The sequence below is a fragment of the Equus asinus genome, chromosome 22 (genome assembly GCF_041296235.1).
Source record: "Equus asinus isolate D_3611 breed Donkey chromosome 22, EquAss-T2T_v2, whole genome shotgun sequence".
Taxonomy (NCBI): domain Eukaryota; kingdom Metazoa; phylum Chordata; class Mammalia; order Perissodactyla; family Equidae; genus Equus; species Equus asinus.
In genome coordinates, this window is record NC_091811.1 from 27,916,896 (window position 1) to 27,943,766 (window position 26,871).

Genomic DNA, 26,871 nt, shown 5'->3' on the forward strand with positions numbered 1-26,871 from the left:
TGAAATGTTGGAGGATACAGAATACACTTGCTAACTCCCCGCCCCCACGGATTAGTGGAAGTGGCTTTTCAGGAAGGAGGGCTCCTACAGGCGCCCAATAGAAGGGTTCAAAGAGCAGAACCGGTATGCGGTGGTTACTCCCGGAGAGAAAGATAAGGTGATTTAGGGGAGGGGCTTGGCGAAGTCGCAGGTCTACGTTCAACGCTGGAGAAGAAGTTAATAGGCAATTAGGCAACGAGGGCGCGGCCCCTGTGTCCCGCCCAGTGGCTCTGTGAAAGTCCCCGCAGTGCCCACGCCGCTCACCTGCTGGGACAGCTTTCCTGCTTTGCTCGGATTCACAGTAGGTACCCGGGGAGGGAGGTGGAAGGAGACGGTGTGGAGAGGGCGGCGAGCAGGCAGGGGAAAGGGGTGGCGTGTGTGGGCTTGAGAGGTCCCTGCAAGCCTGAAACTTCTTTGCTCCATTTAGCTGCTGAACGTTTGCTTTTCAAGCGATCACTTCTGAAAGGGAGCTGTGTTCCTGCACCCTTGTAGGTAAGTTTTACCATTGTCACATTCCAATCTTTTCATGTTAAGTGATGCTTTACTCACTTTTTAGTCCCAAGCCAACGTAACATCCATTTTGAAAGGGCTCCCTTGAACTTTTGGGAAGTAAAACTTACATGCAAGTTGCAGGATATATGAAGTCGCTGCAGTTTAGGCAACTTCTATTCACCCTAGGGGTGTAAAAATCCTGCAGCCGCTCTGATTTCATGGACAAATTGACTTTGTACCCCCTGAAGGACAGGACTTGCTCCTCTCAGATAACTGTGATAGGCAAGAGAAACATCAGCAAATTTAAAATAATAATAATAATGCTAAAGCAACAACTAAGTGCAGGAGGGCATGGATTAGATCTTGTGATATTATTATGAACATCTGGCTGGAAAGCTAAGGATGAAACTCCCTGGGAGGGTCTCAGCCCCCCAGTCTGGAGGAGGAAGCCTGTGGAAGGAGTAAAAGAAAAGGGAAGCCTTCCATGGGAGTTAGGGCCTCAGATTGCTCTCGCTGGATGGGAGCGGTGGAGAGCAGGGTGCATGCAGATCTTGCATCTCCTTGCTTCCTTTACAATAGTACCAATGTCTCTTAGTAGTCTAGGCACCACTTTTGTTTTCTCTTTTTCCCCCTCACTGCTTTCTCTCCAAGGGAGTGTCAAGTGGGCTGTAACCCAGCGCTGGTGAATGGCCAGATGGAAACTTTCCCAACCTCCAGCTAACAGCCTTTGAGCCAGTCAAGCCTGGAGTTCTCAAGGCCTTAGGCTGCTGTGAATACCAAACTGGGCACACCTTTTGCATCACCTGGGGTTTTGCTATCCTGGGTGTCAGGGTAGTATTGGGCTTTGCTGTCCTCTTCTGTTTCCAAAATAAGAGGACTTCGGTCATTTTTTAATATGGCAAATCAGTCCATATTTGAATACAACTCTGTGTAGCAGACAAGTACCATTCTTCTAAGGGTTTGTTTTAGAGTGGAACTTATTAACTGATGAGACTAGAAAAGGAGATCAGCACAGTCCTCTGAGATCAGCCTCACCCCACATCCCCCCAGGGCCACCCGCCTTTCTCCCAGCACCCGTGCTCTGAAGCATAGGAGGCCAAGTCTGCAGTCACCTCAGTCCATTCAGGAAATTCTGGAACTCATAAACAACAAGGCTATTGAATTGTCTTTTTTCTTTACCTTGCGGGTAGTGTTCTGTTGGTTTCAGAAGGTACAAAACTGCATAGTCATGGCTCTGGGGATGTTTGCCCAAATTTTCTGTGTGTTTCACAGTATTGATGCAACCAGGCTGCCATAAATAAAAGAGGCCTTTGTTCTTTTGGGCCAAAAGCCTATGAAGAGAAAAAGAGTATTTCTGAATTGAGAGATGAGACTCACCTGTGATAGATCCCGTAGAAATGGGGAGTGGGGCTTGGGTTGGGGAGAGGACAAGATAGAATTGGGATTTAACAGAAAAAGGCCCTCAGAATTCTTAGCCTTGGTGGTAGATAGCCCATGAGTGAAACACTTGAGAAAACTAGCTTCCATTCTTGTTTCTGCACTGTGAATTTGGGTCAGATTACTCATTCTGCTTCTCCAGGTCTCAGTTTCCTTATAGGTTAAAGGAAGAGACAAATATTATTTGCTCTGACTACCGTAGAGTTTTCCAGATCAAGTGAGATAATGTGAAAACTTTTTGAAAACTCTAAAATTGTATCCTTATTGCCTAGAACAGAGCCAAAGAAGGAACTTATTTAATTATTAAATACTTATGTAACACCAGGGCTCAGGGCTTTTCCATGTAATTTCCATGTTACCTGTTGAATGCTTACAAGAATCCTGTGAGGTAGGAAGTATTATTAACCTTATTTTACAGGTAAGGTAAGTAGGCACCAGAAGTTAAATCACAGCTTGTAAGTGGCAGAGTCGAGGTCCACCTGGACTTCAGTCTAGTTCCAGAGTCTGTGTGTGCTCAACTCTCTGCTCTTTGTCCTCTCAAAGGCAGTCACCCCCGCATTAGTGGACTGAGCCTGGCTTTGTGGCAAGATAGATGGAGGTATCCTCTACTGTGCCAACCAATGATGGACAATAAAAGGAACAACACGCTGTCCATTGTAATAATTTATTTTCTAGAATTCATAACCAAATTTCTTGTTCTGCACTGCTTATTTTTCTGAGATTATTTCTACCGTACTCGAATCACCTAGCATTTTACTCTCAAATACTGCTCTCCTCCCTCCTGGCGACCTTTCCTGGTAAAAAGCTTTCTGGAGTTTTCTTTTGACTGCAGGGACCAGCCATGATGCAGGCTCAAGGCAACTGATTGACAAATCAGCTTGGAAAAAATGGGTCTAGGCCAGTGTCACCTTATGCCATGCTATAAATGACTTCTATTTCTTTGTGCCTGATCTTTACTGTGCCTCACCAGACCCTCAGGTGTGGTGGAGTGGGAGATGTTGGTCCCTGAGAGGCCATTCATGGACCTCTGGGGTGTGGTGTCAGAGGCTCAGTGTTGGATCATTTCCTAAAACCACAGGCTTGAGGAGTTGAGCCATGTTCTTGGTGATTGAGAAAGCCTCCCGTTGCTCTTTTCCTCCAACTGCTGACAGCTTTGGTTTCTTTCCCCACCAACCGTTCTGGAAGGCTTCCACTTCTCCAAGCTCTCAATCGCAATTTTCATGGGGAGAAAACCATTCTCTGGACTTTCATTCTGTTACTAAATCAACTTTGTTCTGTTTGATTTTTTAAAATTATTGTTTAATGCCAACATTTCCTACTTAAACTTTCCTTAATTTTTTTTTTTTTAACATCCCTGCTGTGTTTCTTTAGATCTCTGTTCAGAGGCACAGGACCTAGGGATCCCTTATTAAGGGAATTACTTTACATGAGTTCTGAAGGATAGTGAAGTTTATTCGTGACTTTCACTCCCCAACACTAGAATGAGAGCAGATACATTAAATGGTACTAAAAGTACTATCTTGCACTGAGGACTTATCTAACATTCTGTGCTTTCAAGACTACTGACTTGTGGAAGTAGATTAATTTATCATATGCATTTTGTTTTGTTTTTTAAACTAGAATTTGTAGTTTCTGTTTGCTTAAATCCAAAGCGTACATTTTTAGCCTACCTTTTAAAATAGAGGTTACTTAAGAAGCTTTGGTTTCTTTATCTGCAAAATGGGAATAATAATACCTACCTTGTAGCTTAGTTGGAAAAGTAAAGAAGATAACAAATGTGAGGGGTGCCAGCAGTACCAGCCACAGAATAGGCATTTAGTCAATGTTAGCCGAACCTGAGTTAAGCAGTTTGCAGTCTCTTGAAGGAGACAGTCCAGTGTGGTTGGTGTAGGAGATACGAGATCAGAGAGCTGGGTTTGTGTCCCAACTTGGCTACTTCACATCTCGAATTCCCATTTTCTTCATCTGTAAAATGGATACAGTTATGAGGATTATAATATTATAGTTACAAAGATTATGTGAGACAATGCACATAAAGTGCATGGCATAGTTGGATGCGGAGTGAACTTGGAAAATTCAATGTGTATGTATATGTATGTGGTTTATATTGCATTCGACAGCAACACTTAGACAACTACATGACCAGTAACAGAGTAGAGAAAGATATATAGATTATTGGTAGATGGATAGAATGATCAGAATTTGATAGATGCCAGTCTAATAAGCTTGTATACAGAGGTTGAGGTTTAAATGCAGGAATGGACATCATCTACAAGAGACAACACTCCATGCTAAGCAGGTTAAATTGTGTTTAAGCTTGGGTATGAGAAAAGATGTGTGTTTGTGTAGAAGAGCTAGAAGATGCAGATAGCAGGGCTGGTAAGCGAACAAGAGGAGGTTAACGTGAATGACTATCCAGTTAAGGTGGGGAGTTTACATTTTAAGCTTTGCTCTAAATTCCTACCCACTTGGACTTCAGTATCACCAGGGGAGTTTAAATTGTAAGCTTTACTCTAAATTGCTACCCCTTTGGACATCAGTGCCACCAGTCTGCCTTAGCTTTCCTCCTGAGCACATTTCCAAGTATCCTTCAACTCCAGACTCAGGTAGCTACATTCAATGGAATGTACAGTAACCTGAAGAGTTACACAAAGCTACTCCTCCTTCCATTATTCCTTCTATCAAAGTACCATCAATGGCAATTTCTTTCTTTGGATTTGCAAGCCTGTTATTTTATGTTTATCCTTCTTCTCCTTCTTCACTTGTGTTGGTATTAATGATGACCATGGTCATGGTGATAATGGTGATCATGAGAAGGACATCATAAACTTTACTGGAGGTTTTTCATGGGCAGGTAAGTATATTCCACATGTTATCTCAATTAAATCCTGACAATGACCCAATAAGTTAGGAGCTATTATTATTCCCAACTTATAAATGAAGAAATTTAGTCTCAGAGAAGCCACATCTCTCAACCAAGGTTAATAACCAAATGGTGGGACTGGAATTCAAATCCTGGAGCCTGAGATCTTGAATACTACTGAGATGACAAAAAGCTGTAAGTTAGATTTCTGAAGAAGGCTGTGTATTAGAACTTAGGCATTCCTAATCAAACATTAATGGTACTACTATGTATATAGTTTGATATTTCTAATGAGATCAATCTATGAACTCTGGTCTTTTGTGTTCAACTTGTGGTTCATCTTGAAATGAAAAAATATGATTTGTCTATCTTTACAGCATTTTGCCCATTTATTTTTGCTTGCAATACTTCCTACGTTTTCATTTTTATTCTGTATTTGTTTAATGTCTTTAAGCTTAATGTTATAGAACTAGAGAAAACAATAGTGTTTATTTTGAAATTTTAAGAAACTAAATTATTTCTTCTGCAAATAACCCAAAATATTTTTAAAAACAGTATGGTTAACGTTGCAATATAAGCACACCAAGCGACCATCAAGTTATTTGGCGTATTTATGTCTGCTTTTTCCTATCTTGTCTAAAATCTTTTAAGATCCCAGACCAAAACTGAAAAAATGGTTGGCCTCACCCAGGTAATGGAAAATGAAGCATTCATGGCTTTTGCCTCCTATGCAACGATTATTCTTTCAAAAATGATGTTCATGAGTACTGCAACTGCATTTTATAGATTGACGAGAAAGGTAAGATATTTGGAAGTAATATTTTCTTTTAAGAGTTGGAATTCTGGAAAGCAATTTTCTTAATTTACTTTTTTTTTTTTGGTAAAGCCCTATGACACATTGTTTAATGCTGCACATGACGGATGGAATCATTTGGTACAGATGTGTCTGATATATTTATGGAAGAGGTGCTTTCTCCCAAAAACTAGTAAACGGTTTTTTCATTGTGGCTTGTTACCTTTGTCATGCTGCTTAGCATATGAGATTTCTGGAGTATCAAAGTCTGTAAGGATACTTTCTGTGATTTTGAAGTTAATTTTGCCAACTAGAGTTTAGAAAATAGTCATTTTCTGGCGACCAGACAGTTAACTGGTGTTTTCAGCTCTCTTATAGGTCAAGGATATGCCTTTGGGGACAGAATGAAAGTTTGTATTATACAGCCTCTTATGACTGGGACAAAGCATTTGAATTTTGTGTAGTTTTGACTTCTTAAATGGATAATATTTCTACTCAGCTTTATAAGAATGATTCTTGGTTTTTTTAAAACTAGAGGCTTGAGGAAGGAGGTAGAAAGATTTGAAGCACATATCTTGCATTCAAGCAAAGTTTATGACCCAGTGAAGAGGGTAGAGCAAAGGTTCCTTAACAAAGTTAAACTATTTTCATTGGTGTGGTCCCTGTGCCTACTCAGCAACTTCTTCCCAGGAACCATCTGTTTCTCTCTTAGTGCCTGTCCTCAATTTTTGTCCTGCAGAGCTTGGCCTTTTTTTTTTTTTAAAGATTGGCACCTGAGCTAACATCTGTTGCCAATCTTCTTTCTTTTTTTCTTTCTTCTTCTTCTTCTCCCCAAAGGCCCCCCAGTACATAGTTGTGTATTCTAGTTGTAGGTCCTTCTAGTTCTGCTACGTGGGACGCTGCCTCAGTATGGCTTGACAAGTGGTGCTAGGTCGGCGCTCAAAATCTAAACCTGGGAAACCCTGGGCTGCCGTAGTGGAGCGTGCAAACTTAACCGTTTGGCCACGGGGCCGGCCCCCAGAGCTTGGCTTTTATCTAGAGCTCACAGTCTTCCCTAAAGTATTGAGGTGTAATTCCTTCCCAAGGATATTTGCATTTTAACGGGGACACATACCCACATGTTTAAATCTCTAATGAAACAATGTGTTAGAGCAGTAGGCTATAAAGTGGCTGCCTACCACGAGGTCCACACTGTCTTCTGGAAACAGTGGCACCAAGGATAGCAGAAATGTACTCTGTCTTGTAAGAAAAGGAGAAGGGAATTGAGATTTGTGGAGTGCCAGTGATATGTGCCAGAAGTCACGATGCTCTTTGTATGTGCCAGATCACTGAATCGTTTTACATAATTGTTAGTGTTATCATGTGAGACGAGTATTAGCCTCCCCATTTTATAGACGAGGAAGTGAAAGCCAGAGAGGTTACGTAGCTTACCCAAGTTTACACACCAATAAAAGGCAAGGCTGAGATTTAAATTTAGATTGGTTTAAACCCAGATCTCATGGACTTTTATTGTAATACATTTATTTACTTATTTGAAATGTATTTATTGAACATCTAATGTGTGCCAGGCATTTATTTAGGAACAAGACAGACAGACCCGACCTCAAGAGCTGATGCTGTGTCGCATCCTTGCCCATCAGTTCTCTTCAACATCTTTACCTGAAATAAATGCTCATGTCAAGAAAAATATTATAATACTTATGAGATTTCTAAGTTTAAATTACAGCTCATTTTGTAGTTCATGTTTTTCTTTGCTATAAATTGTTAAACAGTGGAACATACTTCAGTATTTTTAAATGCGTGTTTCAAGTTACAAGGCATGGGGAAATCAGTTCAAACAGCATAATAATTGCAGAAAGGAATACATAAACATATGCCCTGGAACATGTACTTGGTATTTATAGGAATGCCATTCAAGGTCTTATATTTCACTGTGTTATTCAACCCAAAGTTCTAGTTAATTCAGAAAAAGAAAAGAGGTATCATAGCCTAAAAAAAGAGGTACACATAGCCTAACAGGGTGCAAAGTACTTTTCCTGCCCCTCGCACTTTTATGCTTCTTGCCTGTTCTCTAATATCCTTGGCAAGTAAACTTATGACTTTCATATGAGCCACTCGGTTGGAAATGTTACTCCTCTTGAGGGAAGGTGCAGCAACATCACTATGAAAAAATGCCAGTTCACCATAATAATAGTCAATGATGACTTAGAATTATACCCTCTTTTCCATTTTTGCTTCCTTTTCACTATTTTTATACATTAGTTTTTATTTTTTCAGGTTCTTTTTTTAGTTTTTAATTTTTTTGTGAGGAAGATTGGCCCGGAGCTAACATCTGTCACCAGTCTTCCTTTTTTTGTTTGAGGAAGATCATTGCTGAGCTAATATCTGTGCCAATCTTCCTCCATTTTATCTGGGATGCCGTCACAGCATGGCCTGATGAGTGGTGTTAGGTCTGCACCCAGGATCTGAACCGGCAAACCCCAGGCTACTGAAGAGGAGTGCATGAACTTAACCACTACGCCACTGGGCCAGCACCAACTTTGTTTTTTATTTTTCTTATTTGTGCTTCTCCTTTTAAAAAAATTTTGCACTGTTAAAAAAATTCTGATTTAAAGTATAAATGCTCTTCCCTCCTCCTGTGTTTGATCTCTTCCTCCAAATTTTCTTTCCATAAGGCCAACATGGATTCCTACATTTATTCCATTAAAATGCAAATAACTTACCAGGTAGACTAACCTCGTGTTATTTGGTGTTTGAAATAGGTTTTTTTCTTGGTATTTGGAATAGGTTTTTGCCAACCCAGAGGACTGTGCAGGTTTTGGCAAGGGAGAAAATGCCAAGAAGTATCTTCGGACAGATGACAGAGTGGAACGTGTACGAAGGTAAATGCGCTGTCTACTGAAATTATTTGCTTGATCAGAGAGTTTGGGCCAAGGAGTTCAGTGAGGATGTTGGGGTCTTGAAGAGGAAGGAAGAAAAGTCAGTCATCTTACCTAATTTATGTAGTAATCAGAGAAAATTAGGGACCTGCAAGTCTCTAACTATCACTGCAATTGCACATATTGCCAATTTTGCTACACTTTTGTATGCACGTTGTTGGGGTTAATGACTTTGTCCTGGGTAGGGATATGTCAAACGTAATGACAGGTAAGAGGCAAAATGAAGAGAGTCGATTCTTGCAGTTTTGACATATTTCTCCAGAGGTAAGACTGCCAGCTTGTGTAAAAGGTTGAAGAACGAGGTATTTTTGTGTAGATTCAAAATATGAATGTGGGGAGTTTCTCTCACCTCTCTCCGTCTCTGTCCTTTGTAGGTATTATGTTTAATGTACTGAGAATTCAATGAAATATGAAAGACAATAAGCTAAGATACTAGCTACATTGCTTCCTAATAATACAATGAATATACTTATTTTAAAAGCATATTGAATTCTAGTTCTGGAGATATATTCCTTAATCCTTGTGATAAAGTCATGTAAATTGCAAACTTTTTTTCACCTTTATTGAGGTATAATTGACAAATAAAATTGTGAGACATTAAATTAGAGTGTCCAATATCAAGATTTGATACACTATACATTGTCAAAGGATCCCACCCATCAGCTTAATTAACACATTCATCACCTCACATATTTACTCTTCCCTTTTTTTTGATGAGAACATTTAAGTTCTACTTTCTGAGCAAATTTCAGTTATATAATACAGTGTCATTAAATAGGGTCACCATGTTTTACATTAGATCCCTAGACCTTATTCATGTTATAATGGAAAGTTTGTGCCCTTTTAGCAACCTCTTCCCATTTCCCCAGCTACCCTAGCCCCTGGCAACCACTTTTCTGCTTACTATGAGTTCAAATTTTTTTTTTAAATTCAATATATAAGTGATATTATACAATATTTGTCTTTCTCTGTCTGGCTTTTTTCACTTAGCATATGCCCTCCAGTTTCATCCATGTTTTTGGAAATGACAGAATTTTCTTATTTTTTAAGGCTGAATAATATTCCATTGTATGTATGTATATATATATATATATATACACACACACACACACTATATATATATATATATATTATATCACACATATTATATAATATGTGTGATATAATATATATATATATATATAACATTTTGAAAACTCCATTCATCCATTGATGGACATTAGGTTGCTTCCATGTTTTGGCTACTGTTGAATAATGCTGCAATCAACACAGGGGTGTAGATCGTTTTTGGATAATGGTTTCTTTTCCTTTGGATGTATACTCAGAAGTGGGATTGCTGGATCATCTTGTAGTTCTATTTTTAATTTTTTGAGGAACTTCCATACTGTTTTCCATAATGGCTGTACCAGTTTACACTCCCATCAACAGTGTACAAGAGTTTCCTCTTTTCCACATCCAGACCAGTATTTGTTATCTCATCTTTTTGATAATAACCATCCTAACAGGTGTGAGGTGATATCTCATTGTGGTTTTGATTTGCATTTCCCTGATAACTAATGATGTTGAGCACCTTTTCATGTACCTGTTGGCCATTTGGATGTCTTCTTTGGAAAAATGACTATTCAGATCCTTGCCCATTTTTTAATTGGGTTATTTTTAATTTTTCTTTTTGTTTTTTTTTTTTTTGCTATGGAGTTGTGTGAGTTCCTTGGATATTTTGGATATTAAACCCTTATCAGACATGTAATTTGCAGATATTTTCTTGCATTCCACAGGTTGCCTTTACATTTTGTTGATGGTCTCCTTTGCTGAGGAGATGCTTTTTGGTTTGATGTGGTCTTATTTTCACTTTTGTTGTTTGCGCTGGTGTCAAATCCAAAAAGTCATTGCCAAGACCAATGTCAAAGAGCTTACTCTCTGTTTTCTTCTAGGAGTTTTATGTTTTTAAGTCTTACATTCAATTCTTTCATCCATTTGGAGTTGATTTTTGTGGATGGTGTAAGATAGGGTCCAGTTCCATTCTTTTGCATGTGGAAATCCAGTTTTCTGAACTCAATTTATTGAAAAGACTATCCTTCTTTATTGTATATTCTTGGCTCCTTTGTCAAAGATTAATATAATTTATATGCATGAGCTTATTTCTGGGCTCTCTATTCCATTTCATCAGTCTATGTGTCTGTTTTTATGCCAATCCTATACTGCTTTGATTGCTATAGTTTTGTAACCAGAAAATGTGATGCCTACAGCTTTGCTCTTCTTTCTCAAGATTGCTTTGGACATTGATGGTCTTTTGTGGTTTCATACAAATTTTAGAATTGTTTTTTCTATTTCTCTAAAAAATGCCATTGGAATTTTGAGAGGGAGTACATTTAATCTGTAGATTGCTTTGGGTAGTATGGACATTTCAACAATAATAATTCTTCCAATCTATGAGCATGGAATATCTTCCCTTTTATTTGTGTCTTCTTCAATTTCAGCAATATCTTATAGTTTTCAGTGTATAGATCTCTCACCTCCTTGGTTAAATTTTTTCCTAAGAATTTTATTCTTTTTGATGCTATTGTAAACTGGATTATTTTCTTAATTTCTATTTCTGATAGTTTGTTATTAGTGTATAGAAATGCTACAGATTTTCACATAATGATTGTGTATCCTGCAACTTTACTGAATATATTTATTAGTTCTAATAGTATTTTGGTGGAATTAGGGTTTTCTGATATAGTATCATGTCATCTGCAAATAGAGACAATTTTATTTCTTCCTTTCCAGTTTGGATGACTTTTATTTCTTTTTCTTAATTAATTGCTCTGACTAGAATTCCAGTACTGTGTTGAATAAAAGTGGTAAGTGTGGGCATCTTTGTCTTGTTCCTGATCTTAGAGGAAAAGCTTGCAGCTTTTCACCAGTGAGTATGATGTTAGCTGTGGGCTTGTCATATATGGCCTTTATTATGTTGAAGTATATTCCCTCTATACCTACTTTGTTGAGACTTTTTATCATGAAATGAGGTTGCATTTTATCTAATGCTTTTTCTGCATCTATTGAGATGATCATATGATTTTTATCCTTCATTTTGTTAATGTGTTATATCACTTTGATTTGCAGATATTGAACCATCCTTGCATCCCTGGAATAAATCTCACTTGATAATGGCATATTATCCTTATTATCCTTTCAATTAAACTGTAGAATTTGGTTTCCTAATATTTTGTTGAGGATTTTTGCATCTATGTTCATCAGGTATATTCACCTGTAATTTTCTTTTCTGGTAGTGTCCTTGTCTGGCTTTGGTATCAGGGTAATGCTCACCTTGTAAAATGAGTTTAGAAGTGTTCCCTCCTCTTCTGTTATTTGGAAGAGTTTGAGAAAGATTGTACTAATTCTTTTTTACATGTTTGGTAGAATTCACAAGTGAAGCCATCTGGTGAAGTCTGGGTTTCTCTGTTGGGAGGTTTTTGATTACTGATTCAATCTTCTTACTAGTAATGATCTGTTCAGATTTTCTATTTCTTCATGATTCAATCTTGGTAGGTTGTATGTCTCTAGGAATTTATCCATTTCTTTTAGGTTGTCTAATTTGTTGGTCTATAATTATTCATAGTAATCTCTTATGATCCTTTGTATTTCTGTGGTATCAATTGGAGTGTCTCCTCTTTCAATTCTAATTTTATTTGAGTCTTATTTTTTTCTTTGTTAAGTCTAACTAAAGGTTTGTGTACTTTGTTTATCTTTTCGAAAAATGGGCTCTTAGTTTCATTGATCTTTTCTATTGTCTTTTTAGTCTTGATTTCATTTGTTTCCTCTCTGATCTTTGTTATCTCCTTCCTTTTACTAACTTTGGCCTTAGTTTGTTTTTCTTTTTCTAGTTTCTTGAAGTATGAAGTTAGATTGTTTATTTCAGATCTTTCTTTTTTCTTAATGTAGGCTTTTATCACTATGAACTTTTCTTTTAGAACTGCTTTTGCTGTATTCCATAAGTTTTGGTATGTTTGTTTCTATTTTCATTTGTCTCAAGATATTTTTTTGATTTCTCCTTTGACCCATTGGTTGTTTAGTAGCATGTTATTCAATCTCCACATATTTGTGAATTTTCCAGTTTTTGTCTTGTAATTGATTTCTAGTTTCATACTGTTGTTGTTGGAATAGATTCTTGATATGATTTCAAGCTTCTTACACTTATTAAGGCTTGTTTTGTGCCCTAACATTATGATTTGTCCTGGAGAATGTTCCACCTGTGCTTGAGAAGAATGTGTATTCTGTTGCTCTTGGATAGAATGTTCTGCAAATGTCTTTTAGGTCCATCTCATCTAATGTTTAGTTTAAGTACAGTGTTTCCTTATTGGTTTTCTGTCTGGATGATCTATCCATTATTGGAAGTGGGGATATCAAAGTCCTCTACTGTTATTATATTGTTATTTCTCCCTTCAGATCTGTTAATATTTGCTTTAGATATTTAGCTGCTCTTACATTGGGCACATGAATATTTACAAACGTGATATACTCTTGATGAATTGGTGCCCATTATCATTGTATAATGACCTTGTTTCTCTCTTGTTGCAATCTTTAGCTTAAAGTCTGTTTTGTCTGATATAAGTATAGCTACTCTTGCTTTCTGTTGGCTTCCATTTGTATGGAATGTCTTCTTCCATCCCTTCACTTTCGGTCCATGTGTGTCCTTAAACCTGAAGCGAGTCTTTTGTAGATAGCTTACTGTTGAGTCTTGCTCTTTTATTCATTCAGTCATTCTATGTCTTTTGATTGGAGAATTTAGTCCATTTTCCTTTAAAGTCATTATCAATATGTTTGTACTTATTGCCATTTTGTTCATTGTTTCTTGTTGTTTTGTAATTCCTTTGTTCCTTATTTCTCTCCTCCTTTGTGACTGATGATTTTCTCTAAAGTATGCTTTGATTGCTTTCTCTTTCTCTTTTGTGTGTCTAAGTTTTTGCTTTGAGATTACCCTGAGGCTTACATAAAATACCTTATATTTATAAGAGTCTATTTTAAGCTGATAACTTAAATTGAAATGCACACAAATGCTCTACATTTTTACACTCCTCCCCCCATTTTTTATGTTTTTTGGTCACAGTTTACATCTTGTTACACTGTGTATCCATTAACAAATTATTGTAGTTAGAGTTATTTTTAATATGTTTGTCTTTTAATCTTCATACTAAAGTTATAAGTGATTTATCTGCCTCCATTACATTAGAGTATTTTGAATTTAACTATATATTTACTTTTACCAGTGAGTTTTATGCTTTCTTATCTGTTCCTCTTAGTAATTATTGTCCTTCCATTTCAGCTTGAAGAACTCCCTTTAACGTTTCTTGTGAGGTTGGTCTAGTGGTGATGAACAATTTCAGCTTTTGTTTGCAAAAGTCTTTATTTCTTGTTCAATTCTGAAGGACAATTTTGCTAGGTAGAATATTCTTGGTTTGCAGTTTTTTTCTTTCAGTACTTTGACTATATCATCCTACTTCCTTCTGGCTTGCAAAGGTTCTGGTAAAAAAAAATCTGTGAACAGTCTTATGGGATTCCTTTGAACGAAACAAGTTGGTTTTCTCTTTCTGCTTTAAAGATTCTTTGCTTATCTTTAACTTTTGATAATTTAATTATAATGTGTCTCACTGTGGATCACTTTGGATTCATCGATTTTGGTACTTTCTAACTTCCTGGATCTAGATATTTGTTTTTTTCTCCTGGTTAGAGAAGTTTTCAGTCATTATTTCTTGAATAAGCTCCCTGCCTTATTTCGCCCTCTTTTACTTCTGGGAGCTCTATACTATGTATATTGGTCTGTTTTATAGTATCCCATATGTCCCTTAAGCTGTCTTTTTCATTCTTTTTTCTTTTTGCTCCTTTGATTGGATGAATTCCACTGCCCTGTCTTTGAGTTTGCTGATTCTTTCTTCTGCTTGACCTCATCTGTTGTTGAACCCCTCTATTGAATTTTTTTAAATTCACTTATTGTATTCTTTAGCTCTGTGATTTCTGTTTGGCACTTTTTTATACAATTTTCTATTTGTGTTGAAAGTCTTTATTTGTTCATGCATTGCTCTCCTGATCTCAGTGAGCATCTTATGATCATTATTTTGCACTCTCTAACACTTATCTCTGTTTCATGAAGATCTATTTCTGCAGATTTATCTTATTCTTTTGTTTGAAATATGTTCCTTTGTTTCTTTATTTTCCTTGACTCTCTGTGTTGGTTTCTACACATTAGATAAAACAACCAGCTCTCCCAGTTTTGACAGAGTAGTCTCATGTAGGAGATGAACCTCATCAACCAGCCTGGCCTGAGCTCCTGGTTGTCTCTCAAACCTTTGTGATTATCCCAGCTGCCTTCTTTGTTTTTGCTGGCTCCCAATAGTTGAGGTTGTGTCAAGACTTGTCCAGTGTTCCAAAGGGGAGGATCACCATCATTACCTAAGTGCACACTGACTGGAAGCCAAACCCTCAGGCAGTAGGTGGGAAAGTACATAGTTGAGCCACTTTGCTTGGGCTATATCCATAAAAACTGGAGTGCAGACATGTGTACAAGCTCCTTTTAGGGGGATACTAGTGACTTGGAGGGGGCTAGAGGAAGAAGGTGAGGAAAGTATCTATTAGCTTCCCTGGTCCCTAGGAAGGATAAGCCAGAACTTAGATGCATGCTAAATTGGAACCCTGACCCTCAGGTAGCAGCTCCTTTTTAAAAAATTATTTTATTGAGGTCATGATCCTTTATAACATTGTTAAAAGTCAGCTGTATCTTATTATTTGTCAGTCACCATGTATATGTGCCCCTTTACAACTGTGCCCACCCTTCCTACCCCCTTACCCTCTGGTAGCCACTAATCTGTTCTCTTTGTCCACGTGTTTGCTTATCTTCCACATATGAGTGAAATCATAGAGTGTTTGTCTTTCTCTGTCTGACTTATTTCACTTAATGCAATATCCTCAAAGTCCATCCATGTTATTGCAAATGGGACGATTTTGTCTTTTTTTATGGCTGAGTAGTATTCCATTGTTTATATGTACACCACATCTTCTTTATCCATTCATCAGTTGATGGGCACTTGGGTTGCTTTCAAGTCTTAACTATTGTGTATAATGCTGCAATGAACATGCATAACTCTCTTTGAATTGTTGATTTCAAGTTCTTTGGATAAATATCCAGTAGTGGGATAGCTGGGTCATACAGTATTTCAATTTTTAGTTTTTAGAGAAATCTCCATTCTGTTTTCCATACTGACTGCACCAGTTTACATTCCCACCAGCAGTGTATGAGGGTTCCCTTTTCTCCACATCCTCTCCAACATTTGTTAACTTATTTCTTGGTAATTATAGCCATTCTAACAGCTGTAAGTTGATATCTCATTGTAGTTTTGATTTGCATTTCCCTAATGATTAGTCATGTTGAACATCTTTTCATGTGCCTGTTGGGCATCTGTATATATTCTTTGGAAAATGTCTGTCTGCCCATTTTTTGACCTGGTTGCTTGATTTTTGTTGTTAAGTTGGATGAATTCTTTATGTATTTTGGAAATTAGTCCTTTATCAGATATATGATTTGCAAATATTTTCTCCCACTTGGTGGGTTGTCTTTTCATTTCATTCCTGATTTCCTTTACCTTGCAGAAGCTCTTTAGTCCAATGTAGTCCCATTTGTTTATTTTTCTTTTGTTTCCCTTGCTTGAGGAGACATGGCATTCCCAAAGACGCTTCTAAGACCAATATCAAACAGTGTACAGCCTATGTTTTCTTTTAGGAATTTTATGGTTTCACATCTTACCTTCAACTCTTTAATCCATTTTGAGTTAATTTTTGTGTATGGTGAGAGATAATGGTCTACTTTCATTCTTTTGCACCTGGCGGTCCAGTTTTCCCAACATCATTTGTTGAAGAGACTTTCCTTTCTCCATTTTATGTTCTTGGCTCCTTCATTGAAGATTAGCTGTCTATAGATGTGTGGTTTTATTTCTGGACTTTCACTTCTGTTCCATTGATCTGTGTGTCTATTTTTCTACCAGTATCATGCTGTTTTGATTACTGTGGGTTTGTAGTATATTTTGAAGTCAGGGATTGTGATGCATCCAGCTTTGTTCTTTTTTCTGAGGATTGCTTTAGCTATTTCGGATCTTTTGTTGCCTCATATGAATTTTAGGATTATTTGTTCTATTTCCATGAAGAATGTCATTGGGATTCTGATTGGGATTGCATGGAATCTATAGCTTGCTTTAGGTAGTACAGACATTTTAACTATGTTTATTCTTCCGATTCATCTGCATGGAATATCTTTCCATTTCTTTATGTCATCATCATTTTTTTTCAATAATGTCTGATAATTTTCATTGGATCGGTCTTTCACCTCCTTGTTTAAATTTGTTCCCATATATTTTATTCTTTTTGTTGTGATTGCAAATGGAATTGTATTCTTGAGTTCTCTTTGTTACTTTGTTATTAGTGTATGGAAATACAACTGATTTTTGTAAGTTGATTTTGTACCCTGCAACTTTGCTGTAGTTGTTTATTATTTCTAATAGTCTTCTGATGGATTCTTTAGAGTTTTCTATATATAAAATCATGTCATCCACAAACAGTGAGAGTTTGACTTCTTCCTTACTTATTTAGATACCTTTTATTTCTTTTTCTTGCTCTGGCCAAAACTTCCAGTACCGTTTTGAATAAGAATGGTGAGAGTGGGCATCCTTATCTTGTTCCTGTTCTCAGAGAAATGGCTTTCAGTTTTTCCCTATTGAGTATGATGTTAGCTGTCGGTTTTTCATATATGGCCTTTATGATATAGAGGCCCTTTCCTTCTATACCCATTTTATTGAAACTTTTTATCATAAATCAGTGTTGGATCTTGTCAAATGCTTTCTCTGCATTTATTGAGATGATCATGTGGTTTTTATTCCTCATTTTGTTAATGTGGTATATCATGTTGATTGATTTGCGGTTGTTGAATCATCCCTGCATCCTGCTATAAATCCCCCTTGATCATGGTGTATGATTTCTCTCTTTTTTTTTTATGAGGAAGATTGGCCCTGAGCTAACATCTATGGCCAATCTTCCTCTTTTTGCTTGAGGAAGATGGTCCTTGAGCTACCGTCCTTGCCAGTCTTCCTCTACTTTGTATGTGGGATGTTGCCACAGCATGGCTTCATGAGTAATGCACAGGTCTGCCCCTGGGATCTGAACCCATGAACTCAGGGCCACTGAAACAGAGTGCACAGACTTAACCACTACATCATAAAGCCAGCCCCTATGAACTTTTTAAATGTATTGCTATATTCAGTTTGCCAATATTTTGTTGAGCATTTTTGCTCCTCAGGGAGAAGCTGGGAGTTGGGAGTTTCCTCCTGATAGTACGGCACTGTACTGAGGGTGGGGTTTATGGCAAGATTGTGTCTCAGCCTTTCCTACCCATTTCAATGTGGGTATTTTGTCATTCACTCAGTATGTAGAAGTTGCTCAGCTAGTTTCTGGATTTCTTTCAGATGTAATTGCTTTATGTGTAGCAGTACATTTAAGGTATCTATGGGAGGAGGGTAGTTAAGGAGCCTCCTATGTCCCCATCTTGGTTGAACCCTCCCCTCCAGCAAAATTTTTTACATTGAGATTCCATTGTCAATCCATTAGTTATCTTTTTCTAACATGTGAAACATCAAAGCTCTGTACCATCTTCTCATTTAGTATTTTCTAATGCTCATCCAAATTGTGTACAATTCTAGACACATTTCAAAGAATAAATAAAATTATTTAAACTTAAAGAAACAATTAAGAGTTTCATAGCCATACTTAAATATACAGATATTTAGTTTTGTGATGAATAGTTAAGATAGGAAACATCATGAATATATCTGCTTATTCTTCTTCAATTTTCTGAGTATGAATAGACAGTGAAATAGAGACTGAAAGAAAGAATTTGACTTGTGTAATTCAGCTATCAGCTGCAGTCTCATATCCCTTTAGGATCTGGATCATATTTGCAATATCACTTCTTTAATTCCCTGTGAAATTCCAAAAACTCTCCCAGGATTTCCGCAGATTCCTTTATGGTCTATAGTCTCAAGATTAACTCTCAATCTGAGTTCCTACATTTGTGTGTGTTTTCATATTCTGCATTTTGTTAGGCTGATGTAAACTTGGTGCTTTCCTCAGCTCTGTCAACAAATCAACTAAAAAAATGTGGATAAAAATAGATTTGACTAAATTGAGGCACAGATTTTACACTATGGCAACACAAACATTTTAAGTTGTATGGTAGACGGTGCTCTCACAGTATCCCTCAGACCCTCTCCCTGGGGAAGTGCACTGTACCTTCTTCACTTCCAGTGATGCCCAGCATTACATCATTTTGCAGGCTTTTTTTTTTTTTTTTTTGGCCCCATGTACTCTTCTGCATTTCCAGAACTGAAATTCAATTCAAATGTTTTCTTATGCAGAGAAGTTTAACCCCAAGTTATTTATCAAGCAAGAATGTTTTTCTTCTAAGAGAAAGTCTGTGCTAGATAGTTAGAATAAAGTATTAACTTCTGCTTTACTTAGTTGTATATTTGCTAATTCTGCTGTCCTACTGAGTAAGTCAGCCAGTCTTGAAAATGGATTATGCCAGGAATATGAACCTAAAACAGGTTCAGGACAAAGAATCAATGTGAGAATTTCAAACAGTATCAGAGAAAAATTGTAAGTGTTATGATGAAAAAGAATAAAAATTGGAAAAGATGAGTAAAGCTTTACTAAAACCACTAAAGAGACATTAAAGAGTTTAAAGCTTTGTCTTGCCCTTTTTGTGCATCCTTTCTAGAGAATACATGGTGCTAATCATGACCCTATACTCATAAAATTGCCCAGGATTTGAAAGTGATAACAATTAGACCCTCAGTAGCGTAAATGAGTTTGGAAGGAAGATCCAAGTTAGTCTCATGTGTGAAAGTTTAAGAAAAGATGTTTTATTGTGGGATTTTAGATTCTTCCCCACTCTCCCTTCCCACGCCCTACTTCCACCCCCCATGCCCACAGGATCGTACTTCCAGAGGAGAAAACCATTATCTAAGCTGATCTTCCAGTCAGGTTGTGAACAACAAATAGATTTTAGTAAGAACAATTGCCCTTAGTTCTGAAAGGAGTCAGCGTCCTTGCGGAGGTGTAGCGATTGTGTGCACAGCACCCCCTGGTGACCAGACACTGGCTTTTCAGTGTGGCAAGAGAAGAGAGCATCGCGGAGTGTCCAGTTTCCAGCTGCATTTTTTGAGACCCTGTCTGCCCCATCAAAAATTCCTCATAACAACTCGCTTTTGGAGATACTTTTCAGAGAAAGAGTTTCCAGAATCTCCCCTTTGCATTTTTAACTCAAACTTTTTCTTTTTCACTACTTCTACATGTAATTGTAATGTTTCTATTATTCATATTCCAATGGCAGGGACTGAACAGGACCCCAAAAGAAGTGAAAGGTATGCTTTCAGTGTCCAATATTGGGAAAATTAATACCTACACCTTTGGAACAATTAGTTAAAAACATAAAGTAATCTGTGTTGAAATGTTAAGATAAGTGGCCAAGTAAGTTTTTTGTGTTCTTGGCAGACAGAAATCAATGATGATTAGAAAACATTATACATATGTGTTTATTTAATCTTATCTCATTTGGTTCTAGAAAGAACTCAAGACCATATACATTCAATACAATAAGATAAAAAGAAAGTTGTAAGGTAATCAGGGCAACTGGAGAAATAAAGGAAATGATTCAAAAGCAGAAAAAGAAGGCTTGGGTTTGGTATTTAGGGAAAGGAAAGATGTTTAGAATATTCTACCTTCAAAGGTAGAGAATACCCCTTTATTGAGAGTGTTCAATGGATTCTAGGCAACACTTGTTGGGGATTCTGTCAAGGGACTGAAGCACGGGCTAGGAATTTAACTAGGTGACTTCCCTTCTGGCCCCAGTATATAAATAAAGCATTTATTGAGAGATTATTGAGTATGTATCACTGTCAGTTCTTATACTGGGATGCTATAAAAGAGCTTTGAGACTAAGTGTTTGCTCTTGAGGGGTTTATAACTTTATAAGTTCCTAGGGTATTTAGGAATGTTTCATGAAGGAGGAACTTGAAGGATATTGAGATTTGGAAGGAGGAAGAGAGGAGGAGAGATCATGCCAATCGAGGAAAATTTCTTTGTGGGAATTTGGACACACTGCTGTATGCTGGGCATGAAGAGCTTTGGCTGAGATAAGGGAGTCAGGAAAAGTCTGGTGTGATGCTCCTTTTGTAGTTGTCTACCCCCTGACAATTCTCAAAAATGTGTAGTAACTCTGGTCCAGGTCAGGTCGATGCTGAGATCCAAATAGTTCTGATCTGTGGAAGGGAGGTATGTGACTGGTGCATCATGAGCACAGAGCAGGGCTGGTGGGAAGGTCGGCCACAGAGCAAGCTTGTACCAAGGGGCACGTGTCCAAAGGAGAAAGGAAAATGAGAACACGAATCATGAGGTGGGGGAACAGACGTACGTAGAAAGTGGTCACACATAAAGACTCATGTCCACCTGGTAATAGATTTTGGTAGCTGTCTAGAAATGACACAAAAATGAAGGAAGCTGCCACTCTAGGATGAGCTGTCATTCAAGCAGAGAAAGAGTGACAGTGGAAGGGGGATAGTGAATTACAGCTGGTGCTCCCTAGGAGAGCCGGGTAAGTGTATGCCTAGGGCAGGGTCTAAAAAGAACAGCATACAAAATGGCATAAATTAGCATAGAGTATGAGGGTCTGTTGAAAACAGGCCTTACTAGGACAATGAGGAGCATTATGTGTGAGAACATTTCAAGGGTTGCGGACAGGAAAAGAGAATTGAAAAAGAGAAACAAGATAAAGAGAAAGAGGGAGGCCAGAAAAAAATGCAGAGACCAGTAAGTTCCAAGGAAGCTCTGCCCCTGACCTTCCTTTCCTCTACCCTCACTGAAGCTTCTTACCCAGTGTTGTCCTTGACTGTCTTCTGGTTTAACTCTACATTCTATTTGCCAATCCCTTACTATAGGCTTGGAAGTGAACATTGTTTCCACAAGGTCTCCTTTGTACAGGTTCTTCCCCAATTTTAAAATGTCTCTCCTTTTAGAATGTTGTGAAGGAGAAAACTAACATGCCCAAGATTGGAGGTGAAGATATATCAGTGGTCTGGCAGGAAAATTCAGAGGAACAAAACAAATACCCTTGGTGTAATTGCTGAAGCGGGCCCTTCACTGTTAGAAAATAGTACTCCTGTCCTTTCTCACCCACCTTCCTTTCAATGGCCCTTGGGTTGTTCATGAAAGAGAGAGGACACGGTTACTCACACCTTTTCAGGAACAGATAGTCCTTTATTTAAATCTTTCAAAACCTTCACTTATCTAGGTTACTGTCACTTTCTTCATATCTTTAGGTCATCATCATCTTTGTTCGGCCACCTTAGAGATAATCTATGGAAAACAGGAGAAAAGAAAGAAGGCAAGGATCATGGTGATCACTAGCAAGCCATAAATAATAATTATGTTTTTTGCTAAAGAAAAGAGAGTAATGTAAAACAGAAATATTTTTCATTTTGAAATATGTATCAATAGCTGATGAACTCTATCAAAATCTCAATTTCTAGTCTAGATTCTAAAGCAATTTTTAATTCTGGAAACTTAAACAGCGACATCAGATTTTTAAAATAAACATTTTAAAAAGCATCAAGTCAATAATACATGTGCCTTATATTCACAACCCTAGCCAGAGAAGCCCAAGTCACCATGAGGTGAAGGAAAGCTTGTGGCTAACTCATGCTTTTTGTTTTTTTCTAGCTGTCGTATAAAGATAAAGTTTAGGAAACATCTTTCTCTCTATTTTCTATCAGTTTTGTGTATATTTTGTACTTTCCTCTATCACTATTCACTAATTCCTTTTGTAATTTGAAGAGAGCTTGGCTAAAATTTGACTATATTTGAAAGGCTAGTTATGTATTTTGTTATTTGGATGTTGCAAACGTGAGATTCTTGGTATTAAATGGGTGAATTAATTTTTGACAACCTAGTGCTTTGACTGACTGGGCAAGGATTGTCTTAGTAACCATTTTGCATACTAGCAGAAGTGAGGGAAAAATCTTAAGAAAAATCATAACCAAAAGGATTTTCTTACTTTGGGGAGAAGAGTTTTTGTAGGAAGAATCTGGAATTGCCTCGGATGGACCTTGGAAGAAAAAGTATTTCATATCTACAGATCTGAAGTGTTTTATTATGTAGCTGCAGGTTTGAAATTCTTGAAAGTGCAAAATGCCTTCTCTGTTGTGTTTAGATACACTAAAAATAAAAAGAAACAGATATAATGAAACATTTTAAATAAAAGCCAAGTGGATAAGGAAGCAAGGCAAATTGAGAGAAATAAAATGAACCTTACTTTGCATTTTTAAGAACCGTTAATACCTATTTAGTTTTAGAAGAGAGGGAAAAATGAATATATTTTGACTGATTTTGAAGTGAGTGCTTTACTAGTCATTTTTTTCCACAGAGCCCACCTGAATGACCTTGAAAATATTGTGCCATTTCTTGGTATTGGCCTTCTATATTCCTTGAGTGGTCCAGATCTCTCTACAGCCATCCTGCACTTCAGAATCTTTGTTGGAGCACGGATCTACCACACGATTGCATATTTGACACCCCTTCCCCAGCCAAATCGTGCTTTGGCTTTTTTTGTCGGATATGGAGTTACTTTGTCAATGGCTTACAGGCTGCTGAAGGGTAGATTGTACCTGTAAGGCAGAAGCATGCAACTCATCATCCAGTTATCTTCCAAGAATTCTGTACTTCCAATTTCTGATGAATACTTCTTTAGATTTTAACTGGGAGGGGAGCAGAGAAATTAAGAATTAGGGAAAACCTATTTTGAACATTAATATTACCAATGTCCTTTATTCTTGTTTTATATTTACATTAGAAATCAAGTGTAATTCTTGTCTTTTGTCTTATTCTTAAAGTACTGTGCTGTAAATTGTGATTATAATTTGTAACATTCATTCAAATTTCATATTTTTAAACCCATAAAAAGAGTGATTGCATTTATGATAAACCTGTATTTCCAATCTTGCTGAAATGGGCATCGGAAATAAAGAATTTAAAGAATAATTTTATTTGGTTTTAATTTTTCCAAGTTTTTTTTTTCAAAAGTTTCAAACCTACAGAAAAGTGGAAAAGTATAAACCTCTGTCTTTTACCTAGATTTACTAATTGTTAATATTTTGCTGTATTTGCTTTAGCTCTATCGGTTAGTGTTTTTTCTGAATAATTTGAAAGTATGCTGCAGATATGATGATACTTCACTCAAATACTTGGACATGTATCTCCTATCAACAAGACAGTCTCCAAATAACCACAGTATCCTTGTCACACCCAAGAATTTTAACATTAGCATAATAATATTGTTTAATATATATAGTTCATATTTAAATTCCCCCAATTTTCTCAATAATGTCCTTTATAACTCTTTTATTTTTGATCCTGGAATCAAACAAGGACCACACACTGCATCCTGTTATCATTTCTATTTAGTTTTCAGTAGAATGGAAGAGTTCTTCCACTTTCTTTCTTTTATTTTTCTCTTTTATGACATTGACACTTTTTGAAGAGTATAGGCTGGTTGTTTTACAGAATGCCCCTTAATCTGGATTTGTTTTGTCTGTTATTTATTCATTCTTAGATTCAGATTAAACATTTTCAATGATGCTGTATCCTTCACATTACAACACATTAATAGGCATATGATGTCATTTTGTCTCATTATTCGTGATGTTAAATTTGATCAATTTAGTGTCAATTGGCTTTTTCCATTGTAAAGGTATCTTTTTATCTTTGGAATCATATATGGAGTGATAAATTGAGACTGTGCAAATCCTGTTCTCCTGCAAACTTTCATCTAATGGGTTCAGCATCAAATGATGCTCAATTTCTTTCTACATAAAAATATGTAAACATAAAAATTCATAAAATATATATAAGTATACAAACCTATAAATACTTATTAAATCTAAACAAATTTAGATTGTTTTTGTCTTAAATAGAATTGTGTACTTAAATCTTTATAGTAAAGGGTGAGCTTTTAAAATATCAATATTCTTCTTATACTTGCCATCCATTTTATATTAATTATTAGTTTTTCTATCTCTTGGCTGGTCTTAATTTTAAATACATATTTCTTAAATAGTGCTTTTAATGGCTTTCATAATTGTTCATTAGGATTGCCACACAAGAGAAAAGTCATTGTGTAATATTTTAAGATTCCATTTGAGCAACTCTTAAGTCCATAAACAAAACCTATTGCACAATTGACTATAAAGAATTCTGTGCAAGTTTCTCTTCTTTTCCTAATGTTAAAAGCTGCTTTGCTTTGCATACCATGGGGCTTGGCTTCAGGAAAACTTTTTGACGTAATTAATGGAAAAGACCGTGAGCTCAGATACAAAAAGTCCAAAATTCAAGGATTGTATCTGCCTGCATAAACATACACGTGCACATATACACACACACAATCCCTGTTCTCTGGATTTGGGCAACCTATTTGCCTTGTCTGATCTTTCGTTTCCTCAAAGTTTTTGTGAGGTTTTTTGAAGGCCAAATGATCTATGTATGTGAAACATATGAAAAAAGTACATTCTAAACAATAAAGATTTTTCCATCTGTAAATTATTTGAGGAATCTGTCAGTCACACAGATTCAGTCAGCTGAGTTTTTCCTAGCTTTGTATGAAATATTTATTTAACCATCATCACTTCTTTCATTGTTTTCTTAAAATTTCTGCATCCCTGGTAATACTTTTTGTGCTTATTGTAATGGTTACCCATTCAGCTACTAATAATTCATATCCATTACTAGACCACTACCAGGAATAAAGGACATATAAATTTCATATTCTCAGAGGTATGAGAACTATGTATATGCACAAACATGCTAAAGGAAAAAATGAAAAAGTCTAGAGATTACCTACTTCAATGTCCAAGTTTGAATAATAGTGGGAAAGACAGCTTAAAATGGTTTCTAACTGTGTTTCCACTCACAAAAGAAGCCGTAGATGTTGGTGGATTTAGTAGTGAAACTTTTCATGGGCGAGGGTGGATGAGGGGGAAAAATATTTACTGGTCCAGTCTCCATCACACCAAGGAACCCCCGCCTGACCATGTGACAGACTGGGCTATGGGGTGACGTCTGTGTGGGAAGCGACTTCAACCTGTGATGGGACAGGCATGGAGAAGAGTTGCACAGTTTGCGTTAACGCTGTTCACCTGAGGGGTGTGATGGATGAGTTCGTGTTTCTGCCCCTCGACAAGAACTCTTCAAAAGCGAGGGCGGTATTTTATTTATCTCTTTATACGTTATTCTCATTCATTTACACAGACCTACGCCACAGTCACATACAATCCACCCTCACTACATACACGTGTGTGCACACACATCACAGATAGTGTCAGTACCACTACCATCACCAATACTAACTATTATGGATAATTAGTAAGTAGGCAACACATTACTTCTTCAAATTTCACCATCTCCCTTCACTCATGCCTTGATCTCTCCTCACTTATCCTAAACCAACTCTATCATGAGTAAGTCAAGATCTTTCTGCAGAAATCAGAAGATATTTACTGTAATTCTTATGGAGGCATCATCTAGGGCAGTGATGGGAGTTTTTTGGGGGGTAAGGTGCTGGGACTCTTAAATGGGGCTGGAGGGTGGGACAGGTTTCATCAAAATCTCTGCAGCTAGTGTCTATATATACACACGTGTGTATATATCCTGAATCTATATTATTTAGGATAAACCCTATTGTTTTTTCATATAGCACTACACAAAGTAGGATCTTCTTAGCAGGTGGGGACATCTGTCTATAAGATCCATTTATTTGGCTTGGCCATGTTGAAGGATGGTGGTGGGACATGAGAATTTCATGTATAAGCAAAAGGCTCTGGGGTTTAAAAAAGGTTGAGAAAATCTTATACAATCATGCCAAATGGATGAGTTGCTCTGTTTTGAAAGCTGAGAGACTCATTCTTTCAGGGTATAGGTGTGATTAGGTCCTGAGAGATAGACTTATTAAACCAAAATATAAATGAGATTGGAGTGTAAACCAGAATGACAAGAAATTCATCGAAACTCAGTCTTGTAGCTTGACATGGTCTCGTGGTCTGAATTCCAGAGATCAGTCCATTCTGCCCCCATAGTTAATCCACTTTGGAAGCTAAATTGTGATCAGAAAGCCCCTGTTGATTTTCTTTGAGGGGTAACTGTCAAAGTTACCAAAATTACTCCATGACCCAGTGCTCTGCACATTG

The 26,871-nt window shown here is 37.0% G+C and overlaps 1 protein-coding gene across 2 annotated transcripts; it reads left to right on the plus strand.

The window, feature by feature from the left end:
• MGST1 (microsomal glutathione S-transferase 1) lies at positions 1-23,674 on the plus strand. 2 transcript variants are annotated; one of them, XM_014866012.2, is made up of 5 exons: positions 1-340; positions 467-531; positions 5,483-5,630; positions 8,412-8,506; positions 23,061-23,674. In XM_014866012.2, exons 3-5 carry the CDS (start codon positions 5,505-5,507, stop codon positions 23,305-23,307), a joined length of 468 nt encoding a protein of 155 aa, XP_014721498.1. In that variant the 5' UTR covers positions 1-340; positions 467-531; positions 5,483-5,504; the 3' UTR covers positions 23,308-23,674. The 2 variants fall into 2 exon arrangements, with proteins under 2 accessions (XP_014721498.1, XP_070350200.1); XM_070494099.1 differs by lacking the exon at positions 23,061-23,674 and adding an exon at positions 19,974-20,005 and having other exon boundaries at positions 22-340.
• Positions 23,675-26,871: the final 3,197 nt, after the last annotated feature.

What these genes read in the sequence shown, in the direction of transcription:
- MGST1 (XM_014866012.2), top strand. Translation starts at nt 5,505, where the DNA reads ATGGTTGGCCTCACCCAGGTAATGGAAAATGAAGCATTCATGGCTTTT. An exon ending in TTTATAGATTGACGAGAAAG is followed by an intron (nt 5,631 to 8,411) that starts GTAAGATATTTG and finishes TATTTGGAATAG; the next exon opens with GTTTTTGCCAACCCAGAGGA. An exon ending in AGAGTGGAACGTGTACGAAG is followed by an intron (nt 8,507 to 23,060) that starts GTAAATGCGCTG and finishes TTTTTTCCACAG; the next exon opens with AGCCCACCTGAATGACCTTG.